The 13,654-nt window shown below is 43.1% G+C and overlaps 1 protein-coding gene across 3 annotated transcripts in view; it reads left to right on the top strand.

Annotated features, from left to right (window-relative positions):
• LOC130486127 (ubiquitin carboxyl-terminal hydrolase 12-like) overlaps positions 1-11,968 on the top strand; it is a 67,028-nt gene extending 55,060 nt beyond the window's left edge. For all 3 annotated transcript variants that reach the window (XM_056859331.1, XM_056859330.1, XM_056859329.1), the window contains exons 6-9: positions 4,315-4,398; positions 7,865-8,062; positions 9,982-10,060; positions 11,769-11,968. In XM_056859331.1, coding sequence (XP_056715309.1) covers positions 4,315-4,398; positions 7,865-8,062; positions 9,982-10,060; positions 11,769-11,870 — 463 coding nt within the window. In that variant the 3' untranslated portion in view covers positions 11,871-11,968. The remainder of the gene's footprint in view (positions 1-4,314; positions 4,399-7,864; positions 8,063-9,981; positions 10,061-11,768) is intronic.
• Positions 11,969-13,654: the final 1,686 nt, after the last annotated feature.

Here is a 13,654-nt window from a genome sequence, read left to right as displayed (position 1 = left end):
CCTTTGGTTTTTAGAAGGTCGGTGATGGGCAGTGCTATTTGGGCGAAGTTTGGAATAAATCCGCGGTAGAAATTAGCAAAGCCCAGGAATTGTTGTACTTGCTTGCGGTTGGAGGGAGGTGCCCATTCAAGGACAGAACGGACCTTGGCCGGGTCCATGCTAAGGCCATGGTGGGAGATTATGTATCCCAAGAAAGTTATTTTGCTCTGGTGAAATTCGCATTTAGCTAGCTTTGCGAAGAGTTGGTGGTTGCGTAGGCGGCGTAGAACTTCTCGGACCAATGTGACATGTTCGTCCATGGTTTTTTAAAAAATGAGAATGTCGTCTAAATAAACCACCACTCCGCGGTATAGCAAATCATGAAGGATTTCATTGATAAGTTGCATGAAGACCCCCGGGGCCCCTTTTAACCCGAAGGGCACCACAAGGAATTCAAACATTCCAAAGCAGCTAGAGAAGGCAGTGAGGGGTTCGTCCCCCTCTCGGATGCGGACGCGGTAGTAGGCTTCTACTAGGTCCAGTTTAGAAAAAATACGTCCCTCTTGTAGTTGTCCCAAGATATCCGAAATTAGTGGTATAGGATAGGCGTTGGTTTGAGTAATCCGGGACCCAGTTGGGTCAGTTGATGCAGGCAGAACGGATGAGTCTCCAGCGTGAAGTGCAGAGGGTGTGGGTCTTCCCGGCGCTGCGCTGCGGGTGCCCGCGGTGCCTCTGCGTTGCGGTCGTCCCCTAGCTCGAGTTGTCGTGCCGGGACGAAAGGGTTCAGGGCGGTATGGGCAGACCGCTGCAAAGTGGCCCTGTTCCCCACAAATGAGGCAGGCACCCCTCTGAAATCGGGTTTCGCGATCCTGGGGTGGACGCGTCGGCTTCCGTATAGCGGGGGGTGGTGCCTTGGGTTGGGGCTTTTGGACGCTTTTCTCCTTGTGTTTTTGGCGGACAAGGGAAATAAAGCGCCGGCGGCTTTCCACTTCTTCGGCTAATAGAATCCAATCCTCGAGAGTGTCGGGATCGCCCCGCATGTGCGACCAGTTCAGGACGTCAGGGTGTAAGGCTTCCCTGAAATGGTGAATTAGGGTGGCCTCGGGCCAGCCCACAATTTTGCTCGCCAGTCTTTGAAATTCATCGGCAAATTCTTGGACTGGAGTAGAGCCCTGTCTTAGTTGTAGCAGCTCTGCTTTGGCCCGTTCCCCCAGAAAGGGGTCCTCAAACCTCCTACGTAAAGCAGTCATGAAATTGAAAACAGAGAAACCAAGATAACAGCCTGACAGGTATTCTATTAGAAGTTTACGGGAAAACACTCTGGTAAAAAGAGGTTTATGGGAAAACACTGGTAAAAGGATTAGCTTAGGCAATGACATAATCATTCACAGTACTACGTGACCAGTATCCAAAGTGGACTTTGACCAGGATCCTTCCAGAGACAAGATGCAGAAAGTTGTTGTAAGCAATGCTCTCGTGATCTGGGCGTGCCCACCAATCACGCATTGCCTGTAAGAACTTCTACAAGCAACGAGGCCATGTAAGATTATAGTCAGACAGGTGTGTCTCTGAATCAGTTCTGGGAAAGGTTTCTAGATTCTTCTTTGAATGCACCCCTTGAATATTCATGGAAGGCACAAAATTGTGCACCTTGAGGCTCAGTTCTCACATCACTGCTTGGCATGAGGATGTTGCCAAAAGAGGATTCTTTCCAGATTAACTCTGTGGCAATTCTTTGGATTGAATCTGTTCTTGCAAATTGTGTATGTATTCAAATAAAATGTCTGCTCTGGAGCATTGGTACAGCAAAATCACCTTGCAGTGACTTCTTCCCATCTGTAAGGAATGTGAGAACCGGGCCTGAAAAAGACATGTGGAAAAGACAACCTCTGTTTCCTCAGCTGACTGTCTGGTCAGCAGACAGTTTCCTTGTGTGAAGGGAGATTGTGCCACGGTGTGGAGTGCACAGTGGGAAGACTTTGGTCAGATGTAGAAAGCCTCCCTGATTAAGGCAGCTAAAGATAAGAACTCCACACTTTTTTGGCACATCACCTCGAACTGTTCTAGGTCAGATTATACCCCATTAGATTCTGTTATCTCTCCTAGAACTTGGATATCATATTTTCATAGCTTGTTCAATGATCCTCACCATGACACCTTCACTGTGGAACTACCAACGGGGACTCCAGAATGGCCCCCTGTCACACAGGCTGAAGTTAGATCTCATATAAGACGACTTAAAAATGGGAAGGCCCCTGGTGAAGATGGAATCCCACCTGAGCTTCTTAAAAAACTTGAAGACTGGTGGGCTCCACTCTTGGCGGCTATGTTTACTTACATCGATTCTACAGGTCATATTCCAAACGGCTGGGACAATGCGGTGGTGATTCCATTTTATAAGATAGGGAATAGGAAGGATCCCAGTAATTATAGACCGATACGTTTATTAAACATCATTGGGAAAATTTATGCCAGTCACCTCCTGGAAAAGTTTACAGCGTGGCTTACCCAGGAAATGATAATAACACAGGCTCAGGCAGGGTTTAGAGAAGGGAGAGGTACGTTGGAGCATTGTACAATATTACAACATCTTAAAGAGAAATACAGCTCTAAAAGCGTAACATCCCTTTATGCCACTTTCGTGGATTTCAAAGCAGCCTTTGACTCAATCTCCAGGACCCGCCTCTGGACCAAATTAGGAGAATCCTCCATAGACAGGAGACTTCTTTTTCTTATTCAGGCTTTGCATAGGCAGACATTTATCAAAATAAGATGTAATAGGAGCGGGTGTCTAACAGATCCTATACCTTCAGTTAAAGGTGTTAGACAAAGCTGTTTGCTTGCCCCGTCGCTGTTTTCATTTTACATAAGCAACATAGTAGACTTTTTAAGTTCTGAGGATTTGCATCCCCCTAAAATAGCACAGCATAGTATCCCTCTGCTTCTTTATGCAGATGACATTGTGATCCTTTCTCGAACCCAGGTTGGCATGAAAAGAGCGTTGAGGAGACTAGCCAGTTTTTGTAAATCTGAAGCTCTTCATATAAACTATAAGAAAACCAAAGTGCTCGCCTTCGGGAGCCACAGAAGAAAGAACAATTGGTCGATAGATGGAAATAGCTTAGAGCAGGTCATGTCGTTTAAATACCTAGGCGTAACATTCCAGGCAAACGGCCTCCGAGCAGAACATCATAGACAGGTGGCGTTAACCGCTGAGAGATCCGCCTATAATATATTAAAATTCTTTAGGACAAAAGGAGCTTTTTGCATCCCAGCAGCTCTAAAACTCTTTCAGGCTAAGTCAATTAGCCAAATGCTATATGGCACAATCTTAGGCTCAACTAAATCCAGTTATACTCCTCCGGAGAAGGTACAATCCAAATTCCTTCGGGTGATCCTTCAAGTCCCCCGCCTTGTTTCGAATTCCTGGGTCCGCTTGGAAACAGGCATGCTAAAAATCGAGGCAAAAATTACTCTAGCCTCAATCTCCCTTTGGTTAAAAGCCCACGAGGCATCTGAGGGATTCTTACCACTGCTTAGTTTGGACAATTATAGATCCAGATGGTGGATACAGTCTGAAAAAAAAAAGGAGAGTCTTGGGTTTGCACCTCAATTCCTCTTAGAGCAAAAAAAAGATCATGCAAAGCTCCTGATTAGACAAAGGATCTTTGATATAGAAAGACAAACAGAGCTTATGAGTTCACCAGCGTACCTGGCTCCAATTAAACACGCTTTCGTTTAGCGCCAGCCAAATATTTATCTGCCATCGAGCTAAATAACCAAAGGAGAGCATTAACCCTGGCTAGAGGGTCAGCCTTGCCCTCAGCAATTCTGGAGGGAAAGTACAAGAAGTTAGCAAGATCTGAGTGGGCATGTCCTTGTGGATCAGGTGAAATGGAAAGCACTAGCCATGTTCTATTTAGATGTATTTTTTATGAGGGAATTTGTCAGAAACTAATTCTACCTCTTATTGACATGATGGAGACTAGTTCAGAGGAAGAGAAAAATTAATTACTCTTATGGGAGGGAGACTCTCAGCGATCCTTGCAAGTAGCCAAGTATTGCTCTGTAGCTATTAAAATTCGTTCGGAGAAGGGTATTAGCGATTTTAATTGATTTTAATCGTTATATGCCTTGTGAATATGGTGATTTTTAATTGGTACAACTTTATCTGTATTATGTATAGAGAGGTTTTAATCTAATTATTTATTTATGTAATCGATTTTAACTGATAAGGTTTGTAGTTGGTCTGGCTATTGCCATAATAATAAAATCATTCATCATTCTTGAAAGCCTCCCTGTGCTGACCAGGCTCCAATTCCTCCTTTTCCACAGGGGGTTCAGCAATACAGAGACGCTCTGCAGCGAATATAAATACTACTGTGAGCAGTGCCGCAGCAAACAGGAAGCTCAGAAGAGGTAAGGTGGAGATTGGCTCTGGGGAGTGGCAGGGCTCCTTTTCCACACTGCAGTCTGGGTAGTACAGAAAGTAGGGTTGCTAGCCTCCAGGTGGGACTTGGAGATCCCCTGGAATTACAGCTCATCTTCAGATTTTCTGGAGGAAATTAGGTGAACTTTATGGCATTGTACCCCATTGAGGTCCCAGTCCTTCCCAGGCTCCATCCCCAAAACGCCAGAAGTTTCCCAATGTGGATCTGGCAACCCTACAGCCCCACCCGTCCCCCACCGATTTCCAGCGGGGACCTGGCAATCCTAGAAGAAAGGTAGCAGGTGGGATTGTGGGGGCAGATTCTTTACTTTCTTTTTTAAAACATGCATGCTTCTAGCTCTGCTTGGTGTGCTCCACCCAGGGATGGCCTTGTGCAGTTTCCCTGTGGCTGCTGATACAAATAATTAGCAGTTGGCATATTGTTATTGTAACTTCATAACTCTATAGCTTTCATTTTTAAAAAAGTAAGTCTCTAGCCCATTTTATTGAAGAGATTAAGGCGGAGAGCATAGTTCTGCAACAAAAAAGATCTAGAGACTTTAAAAAAAATGAAAACTGGGAATGTAGAGAACAGTTTTTATAACACTGAAACGATATTCATTTGTTGATTTATCAACTCAAAAAAGTTGGGGAAAGTATTTGCGGTACCTTGTCCCTCTCTACATCTAGGAAGCCCAGAATAAATGATGCTAAATAATAACCAAAATAAATACAGAATAGAGCTGATACAGAACATAATCGGGTAGACTGCAGAGTTCAGCCTGCTGCTAAGAAGACAGTATCTGGCACATGGTCTAAATTAGGAGCATCTTTTGTTGTTGAAGCAAACCAGATTCTCCAAGGCTCAATCTTACCTCTTGCCAGAAAGGATGGCCGATATGACCACTTTTGTCTTTTGCTGGTCAAATCAAAACCATTTGATTCTGATGTAAGAGAAAGGAGAGCTTTTCTCCTCTGTCTTCTCTCTTGCTCCCACATATGGAGAAGAAAATCCAGATTTCACATTGCTCAGTTTAATAATTGCCAGAGCAAAGTAGATTCATCGCATGAAGAAAGATGACTGATTATAGTTGTTTTGCATTAAAATGTCACTTAGCAGTGTAAAGATTTTCCACTTTATTCTGAAATTCTTCTGAGTAATCTTTCACCTTCATTTAACTTTGAATTTTTAAATTTTGGCAAGACCTTTTCATCTTCCTTTCCTTTATTTCTGTTCTTTATGCTTGCGCACCAACAGGTCATGAGCAAATCAAATTCAGTACACTCGGTAATACAAACATAATCAAACATACAGAAATACAAAATCCAGAATATACAGTTATCATTAAAAGCCATAGATAAAAATGTGTCACCACAAGGGTTACATTTGGATCAGTATCAGCCAATAACTTTGCTACTATTGCTTTCGAGCAGGTCCCCACTTCTGAATGTATACTGTAATCCATTTATCCCTGGCAAGATCATACTTTTTACAATCAATTTAAAAAAATGCTAAACGGTATCCAAATTACCTGATTTAAATTGCAAAATCATTCAGAAAAAGGGATCCCTGAAAGCCTGCCTGCTAACTCTCTCAGTGGTAGTACATTTAATCTAGCCTTGTTGAACAGTATTCTATATTTGGGACAGTTAAAAATTTACAATAAGCACGTAAGATCTTTGAAATAGGAAGGCCCTGATGGTACAAGGAGCATATACCCTACACGCTCTATACAGCCAGTACTCCATTTGTCAAGTTGCAACACTCTAGATTTAACCAATTTACATGCAGAGGAATATTCCATTTGTTTTAAAATCTCAAAAGACAAACTCAGTCTCAGCAATCTATCATCAACTAATTTGAACTCTAAAAACAATCTTTAACAAGTAAATTCAGATAGCACTCCTCTGAACAATAAAGTATTTTTTAATCTGAAGAAAATGTTGCAACCCAAGCTTTGGTTTCCAAAGATGGTTCCACAAATTCCAAATGAATTGCTGGGCCAGACATACATGTTGGCAAGTTGGACATGGAACATAAAAAAGAAATTAAGCAGGAATCATATTTCTCATTAACTTTGGCAATGGCCAAATAATGGGGCTACCTTAAATGCCTGAATAGCAGCAGGTATATAATTGCCTCCTGAGGTCCGAAAGAATCTCAGGAGGGCTGCTGAGTGTACAGATGCTAGCTTCATGGCAGCAGTCGTATGGCCTGTCCAGGACATGTTGTAAGAGAAGAGAACACCCAGATAACAAAATTTATTAACCTGCTCAATTAAATGACTATCCATATTCCATGAAAAATGATGAGATGGAACACCTTTACAGAATACTATGACCTTAGTCTATTGGTAATTTATATCTGAGGATTCTTGAGAGCAATAAAATGCAAACACATTTAGTAAACGTCTTAAACCCACATGAGATCTTGAAATCAGCACAGCATCATCTGCATAGAACAAATTTTAAACGGGTGTTTGGGACAAGTGAGGAGGATGAAAATGTTCACCTGAGAGGTGGCTGTCGATGTCATTTATAATTACATTAAAAAGAAAAGGAGCCAAAAGGCAGTTTTGATGAACACTTCTGTTCACTTTGATCTCTTTGGTCAATTGGCCACTATTTCCACATCTCACCTGTGCTTTATTATTCAGAAACAGTTTGTGAATTAGCCAAAGAAGCTGATGGTCAGTAGAAGTCCTTGCTCATTTATCCCAAAATCTAGCCGAGGGTATACAGTCAAAATCTGTTTTTAGATCTATGAAGGCCACATAAAGTTTTCCTCCAGGCGGTTTAGAATATTTTTCAACCAGATGTGCATGAACAGCGCAATGGTCCAAATCAGAGAGCCTTGTTTTAAAGCCAATCTGGGAAGGCATAATAATCTGGTTGTGTGTCAGCCAGTTTGTAATTTTATAACTAAATAAGAGCTAAATAATTTTACTAAACAAGACAATAAGCTAATTGGTCTGTAACGTTCAGAAAGAGAGTGGTCCCCTTTTTGGAAAATGGGAACAATGATCGAATCGTGGTATAACATTACAGATGTTAGAAAAGAAAGGTGCCAAAATCTTACTCCAGACAGGAACATTACTCTTAAAGAGTTTATTAACAATGAAATCTGGGCCTGGAGCCTTACCCATTTTAGGATTTCTGATAAGGCTGGCCACTTCTTTCTCTGTTATTGGGGGCCAAGGAGGAAGGTTATCTGAAAGACTGTATAGGCTACTGTTTGCAGGCATGGTGGATGAACAAAAGATTTTTTCAAAGTAATTTCCCCATGTATTAGGAGCAATATGGCAGCATATTTGAGAAGTTACTGCCAAGCCCTTGTTACCAAGTGCCCAGAAGCCAGTAGCGTTGTGGTTGTTGATAACTGTAATCAATCTTTTCCAACTGTAATCAGTTCTCAAGATTGATTCTTTCTTATTGTTCTATGCTTTGTGGGACCAGGATGCGAGTGAAAAAGTTGCCCATGATTCTAGCTCTGCATTTAAAAAGGTTCAAATACATGGACCAACTGCATCGATACACCAAACTGTCCTATCGCGTAGTTTTTCCTCTGGAGCTTCGACTCTTCAACACATCAGGAGATGCTACAAATCCCGACAGAATGTACGACCTTGTGGCTGTAGTTGTTCATTGTGGCAGGTAAGTGTGCGGGTGCAGAGAAGGTCCAGTTTGTGGTCCCTGGGCAAGCAGAACCGCATAGTGAGAGCCCTGCTGGGTTGTAGCCAAGAGCTCCCTTCTCCTGCACTCTCCTGCACTCTGCACTCTGTGCCAGAGGTTCCAGAGCTGCTGAGCTGTAGAACTAGTAGGCAGCATCCCTCTCGCTCTCTCCCCCCCCCCCCCCGGATCTCTCATGCCGAGGAATGTTGCCTCTGGGCAAAGAGGTCCTGTTTAACTGCCCTGGTTAATGGCTGCTGCTCCATCTCCATGATACTGTCTAGGGTTTTTTGCTTTTAAATCTGGCCAACACCTCATTGAAGACCAAAAATGCCACTGGTGATTGATGCATGAGGCTGATGAACAGGACCTGCTCATGCTGTCCATCACGCTGAAGTCCTGCTCATTTTACCATAAGCCGTCTGCTCCATCTGCTTATTTTACCACAAACCCCACCTTCTCCTCAACTACAGCCCTACACAGCCCCAGATTGCTCTCTCCTTCCCATGTGCCCAATGGCCCTCCATCTTTTCTCCGCCCATTTTGTATCCCACCCCCTTTCTTTCACAGCTCCCCCCACTCGGCTGCATTGCCCAGGAAGGTTTTTGTTAAAGGAGGGGAAAACAATGAAGAAAGGCCATGGAAGGCTTCCTTTGGGACCAGTGGCTTGGGCAGAGGCTCGACACTTCTTGTATGTTGTTGTAACAGCTGGATGCTTAGTACCCTCTCCTTTTTGAAAATGATTAGGAGAGCAACACATTCTATTTTATGTTTCAAAAATGGTTAGAATATTAGTACATTCTCTTAATGTACAGAGGGGGTTTCTCTTCTGAAAATGCTGAGCTGTTAGGAGAGGCCAGGTGTGAGTTCACTCACCTTCCTTCAAGGTAAAATTAAATTAAAGCTGCCGTTGGAACAATTAATCTATTTTAAACAGTTTAGTTTGTTTTTATAATGCTCCTGCCACCAAGTGGCTAAACGGTGCATGGCTGAATAGGTTAGAGCATAAATGAATTGTCTTTTCTCAACACTGAATTGCCATTTAGAAATTATAATGGGAAGTACATTTTTATGGAGCAAAAGTGTGTTGTACAGAATGATACATTTCCCTTCATGTGACCGACAACATACCTGCTTAACCACACTATACGTCTGAAAGACCTAACCAAGCCCATCCCGTAGTGTGTTTGAAAGTTATGCTCGGTGAAATGGAATCGCCAGACACTTTTAGTCGTGATTGGCTTGGATTCTGAGCTGTACTTCTGCTTTTACTTCTTTTCATGGTGGTGGTCTTCCACGGCGGACCACGTTCCTCGAGCGCTGGGCACTTCTTCTCTCATTGAAAGACACTTGTCTTGTGTGAGCAGAAGTGCCTAATGCTGGATGAATGCCTTCTGCAGCAGGGGACGGCCTCTCCAATGGGCAAGGGCGCAACAGAAGTGGAAACGAGGCTTGGGATCGAAGCCAGTTTAATTTGGGCTCTACTTACCTATCTGAATTGTGTTTCTTATTGAGGCAGTGAAGCTGTGTCTGGCGATACTACTTCAGTCTACTGATGTTTTAGTACACAAATGGCCGGTTTTGAGAGGAATGTATTTGGGGCGAGGAATTATATTGCCAGAGATCGTAATTGCACTCTTCTGCAACACGGAAACAGCCCACCCACCTAACTAAAAATACTTTTTTTCTAAAGATGTGGGGTGAGTTTTAAAGGGGCCTGGTTCTGCTCCTGTAAATGTTTCCAGTATCACTAAACTCCCATCCCAGAGAACAATTTAGGAGGGCCAGATTTGTAAGCACGTCTCATTCCAGAGCTGGAGTTCCATGCTTTTGGCTAATGATGTGGCTACTTCCTTAGTGAAAATGGGTCTTCAGCGAGCGTAACCCCTCTTTCTTTGTCACAGTGGTCCCAACCGCGGACATTATATCACCATTGTCAAAAGCCATGGGTTTTGGTTGTTGTTTGATGACGACATCGTAGAGGTAGGTGTGTTGCGATTCCTTCTGTATTTCTCCCTGTCCCAGCTACTTTCTTCTATGCTTCCTCACTTTTCTAAGCCATTATTCTGAACTGGGAAGACATGGCCGGTCCTCAGGTGGGCTGCATGACATTCAGCTGCCCCCCCTTGCCTTCGTGGAGGAGGGTTTCCTCTGTGTTTCTTGTTTCTTTGCTGTTAACAGTTGAAGAAGGAATGAGAAAACCTGCACAGTGCAGGGAGGGTCAAGCAGTGCCTGCGCTGTTGCACTGGAGCAGCTGGCGCAAGGCCTGGCTCAGGCGCATAAAGGAGGGAAGAGCGGGGTGGGGGGAAGAGGGCAAAATGAATAGTGGGCTGCTGCATTTTGTAGGATTGGCTTAATTGGGAGCTTCTGCATTTCAGTGCTGTTTTGGCAGTCCCTGATTTAGGCCATGACGAGCCCAGCTTGCTCCCTTTTGTGTATGGGTGATACGGCCAAGTTCTCCCAGATGATTTGGCAGCACATTTTTTAGGCGTCATTTCCAGGTTCCTTCATTAATATGGTTTGCGACCCCCGGTTTTGATAGCTGGTTTATAAGAAGGGTGCCCATGAATATGAAACTGCGATCAATACCAGAAAGGGAAGATTGCTCTGAGCAAGAGTGCATATTCGCATGGCAGGGTCCTGGTTTACAAACCAGGGGTTTCAAGGAGCCAGCAAGCAGATACAGATGATCTTGTACCTGAAGGTTTCTTAGTCATCTGTATTACTAAAGACATGTAACCTTTTCTAGCGGGGAAGGGGGGGAAGCACACATTTTACATGCGGTAAAGTTTGGAGTTGAGGATCCCCCATTGGGTTGGATGATAGTTTGTGGCTGGTGCAGTCAACTGGAGCAGTTACTCCCCTCATTTTAGAGACTTTGGTGGTAGAGCAGTCTTTTCTCCTCTTTTTTCCATGGTTTTCAGATTTCACAATACCAGGGGTTGTTTATGCACTCTGAAAGTTCTCCAAAGCAGTTTTCAAAAGGCGGTACTTAGATAATTAAAGACTTGTCACTCATTCACTCAGAGGCCCTCATAAGTGATTGAAGGGGCCCAGTGCTGGTCATTGGAGGCAGCCAAATTCATTCCAGCATCAGCATCCTCTGCCTTCTGTCTTGGAAATGGCCAAAACCCCTGCTCTCCTGGCCTCCTGTGGCAGGGAGGAGCTGTTCTCAGGATCCAGATAGGGTGTGTCTGTGAAATGGAAGCCAAAAGGGAAGCAACTTGGCAACATTATGTTTGTGTTGCAGCATGCACTTTCCAGTGATGATTTAAGACTCTGAGAACAACTTGCCAATAAGAGGGATAGAAATCCTGAAAGGAAGCGCAGTGGGCACTGCCTGACCAAAGTTTTACCCCTTCTAAAGTCCTGTTGATCTCCGAGTGCACGCTTACATTCCTCCCATTGAACCGAGTGGTCCTTGTGCCCACTAAGCTGTATTCCTGTGCTCATAAGGGGCAACATGGGAAGGGGTGGGGCTGCCTTGGCTGAGATCCAAGCAGCTGTTCGAGCAAGCCCAGGTTAACGTTGCATGACTCACCGTCCTGCCTGATGAAGATAACTTGAAAGCTTATGCACTGTGTTGTGTTATTTTGGTTGGTCTTCATAAAAAGTATTACATTGCTTCTGGGTTGTTGTTGTTATGTGTATGTGTGTATTTTTCTAACCTGCTGGTTCTCTTAAATTACAGAAAATTGATGCTCAAGCAATTGAAGAGTTTTATGGGTTAACATCAGACATTTCCAAAAACTCAGAATCTGGATATATCCTCTTCTATCAGTCCAGGGACTAAGATGTCACATTGAAGCATCTTACAAGTGTACAAAAAAGGGATCAAGGTTGTGCCCAGGTGGGACGTCGTAGTGATAGTCAAATCGATTCTTTTTCATTGCCATATGACCACAGGAGACCAACAGGAGGCTGGCTGGGCCATTTCCTCAAGGAGGAACAAGAAGAGGTTCCACTCTGATCTTCTTTCTGGGCTATTTTATATGTGCTAACTTCCAAAATCTGTTACCTCTACTTGAAATAAGGATATGCAGTTGTTCAAGAACCAAGGAAAGGTTTTCAAAGTAGCATTGCAGAATTTGCTCACAACTCACTGATACAGTTGTTTTTCTGTATATTAGCAGAATGGGTTATGGTTTCAATATTCCTTATTGGCTGAAGATGCTTTTTCAGATATGAGCCGCAGAAAGCAGCTGAGTGGTTTGTGCTCTGAGCATCAGAACCACTATGAGGTTAAGTCATATTGGAAACACCACATCCTTAATCTTACATATGAAAGAAGGACAAAAAGCTGTGTCTGGTATTGTGTATTTCCAAGAAGAGTCATCTTTATTTCAGATAATGCTGTAGTTCTCATCTACATTTTAAAAAAAGTTTTGACTGCCTTTTCCCAAATTTCCTTGAAAGATATTAATTTTATATACTTATTTTATTATATTTCGTTTCTTTCTTATTGAAGAGAAGTTTGACTTAAAGTCACAATACTGCAGAAGTCAGGAGAGCAAAGAAGAGTGTGGAAGTCCTTGAGGTCATGTCTAGTAAAAAGTTAAAGTTACTGTATTTCTTGGAGCTATTACTTAAGCCAAAAGTGCCCTCTGCTGAAACAGGATCTGTTTGGTGTTCATTTCACTGTACAGTACATTTTTTAAAGAAGCAATTTTATGACTGAGTGTTCAAAATGCACATTGAGTAACACTAACGGTGCGTGTTAACTAAGGTAATTACAATTGTCTTTTTAAACAATAGGGGTGGAGCTAAGAAATAATCAACTGACACAATGCCTTGTGCTATATTTTCCCATGCCCCCCATAATTGTTGCCCATTTTCTTATCTGCTGCTGCTTTAATGGGGGCGGAGTTAAATAGTCTTGTGAAGACTGAATTTAAATTAATGTCCTGTGCTGTAAATTTTAACCCCAAGGATTATTAAAGAAAATATGTGCAATTGAGAATTTTAAAATTCTTTTTGAGCTACGTCAAAAGTTTATCTCAGCTGCTTAAAACGTCCTAGTGGCCCAGCTCTGAAGCATATACTGCACTACCTAGAATGACTGTAGGTTATTTGAATAGAGACATTTTGTACAAGATTGGGGAGAAGGAGGGTCAACTGGTTCTATAATTACATGAAAAGTGTGTGCCTGTCCCCATAGCAGCCCTTCTTGTAACTGGGAGGGCAGTCCCTGAGGAGGGAGACATGCTTAATCAAATTCCCCAATTTAGGCTCTGGTGGAGATGCACTGACCAAAACGTTGCCCTTGTCCAAACAACCTGTGAAAGCTTGAGTAGAAGCCACAGTGCTGGGAAACACGGGCTAGCAAAAGGACCCGGAAGTCTTCAGGGTTATGTTTGCTACCTTTGGTGTATCCTGCAGTGCCTGTTACCTTGTTTCCCCTCCCTTTGAGTGCCCAATGACAATTCTGTAAACAACGCATTCTGCTGTTTAAAACAGGAGCCTATTTTCTGTTTTCAGAATTAGAAGAAAGTCAAATCATTCACACCTCAGTGATTTCAGAAAGAAAATCAGCAAGATGGGTGAACTCACACTTTTTAATATGCAAAAGGAATCTTT

This window comes from Euleptes europaea, chromosome 13 (assembly GCF_029931775.1).
Source record: "Euleptes europaea isolate rEulEur1 chromosome 13, rEulEur1.hap1, whole genome shotgun sequence".
NCBI classification, from domain to species: domain Eukaryota; kingdom Metazoa; phylum Chordata; class Lepidosauria; order Squamata; family Sphaerodactylidae; genus Euleptes; species Euleptes europaea.
This window is presented reverse-complemented; position numbering and strand designations above follow the sequence as displayed.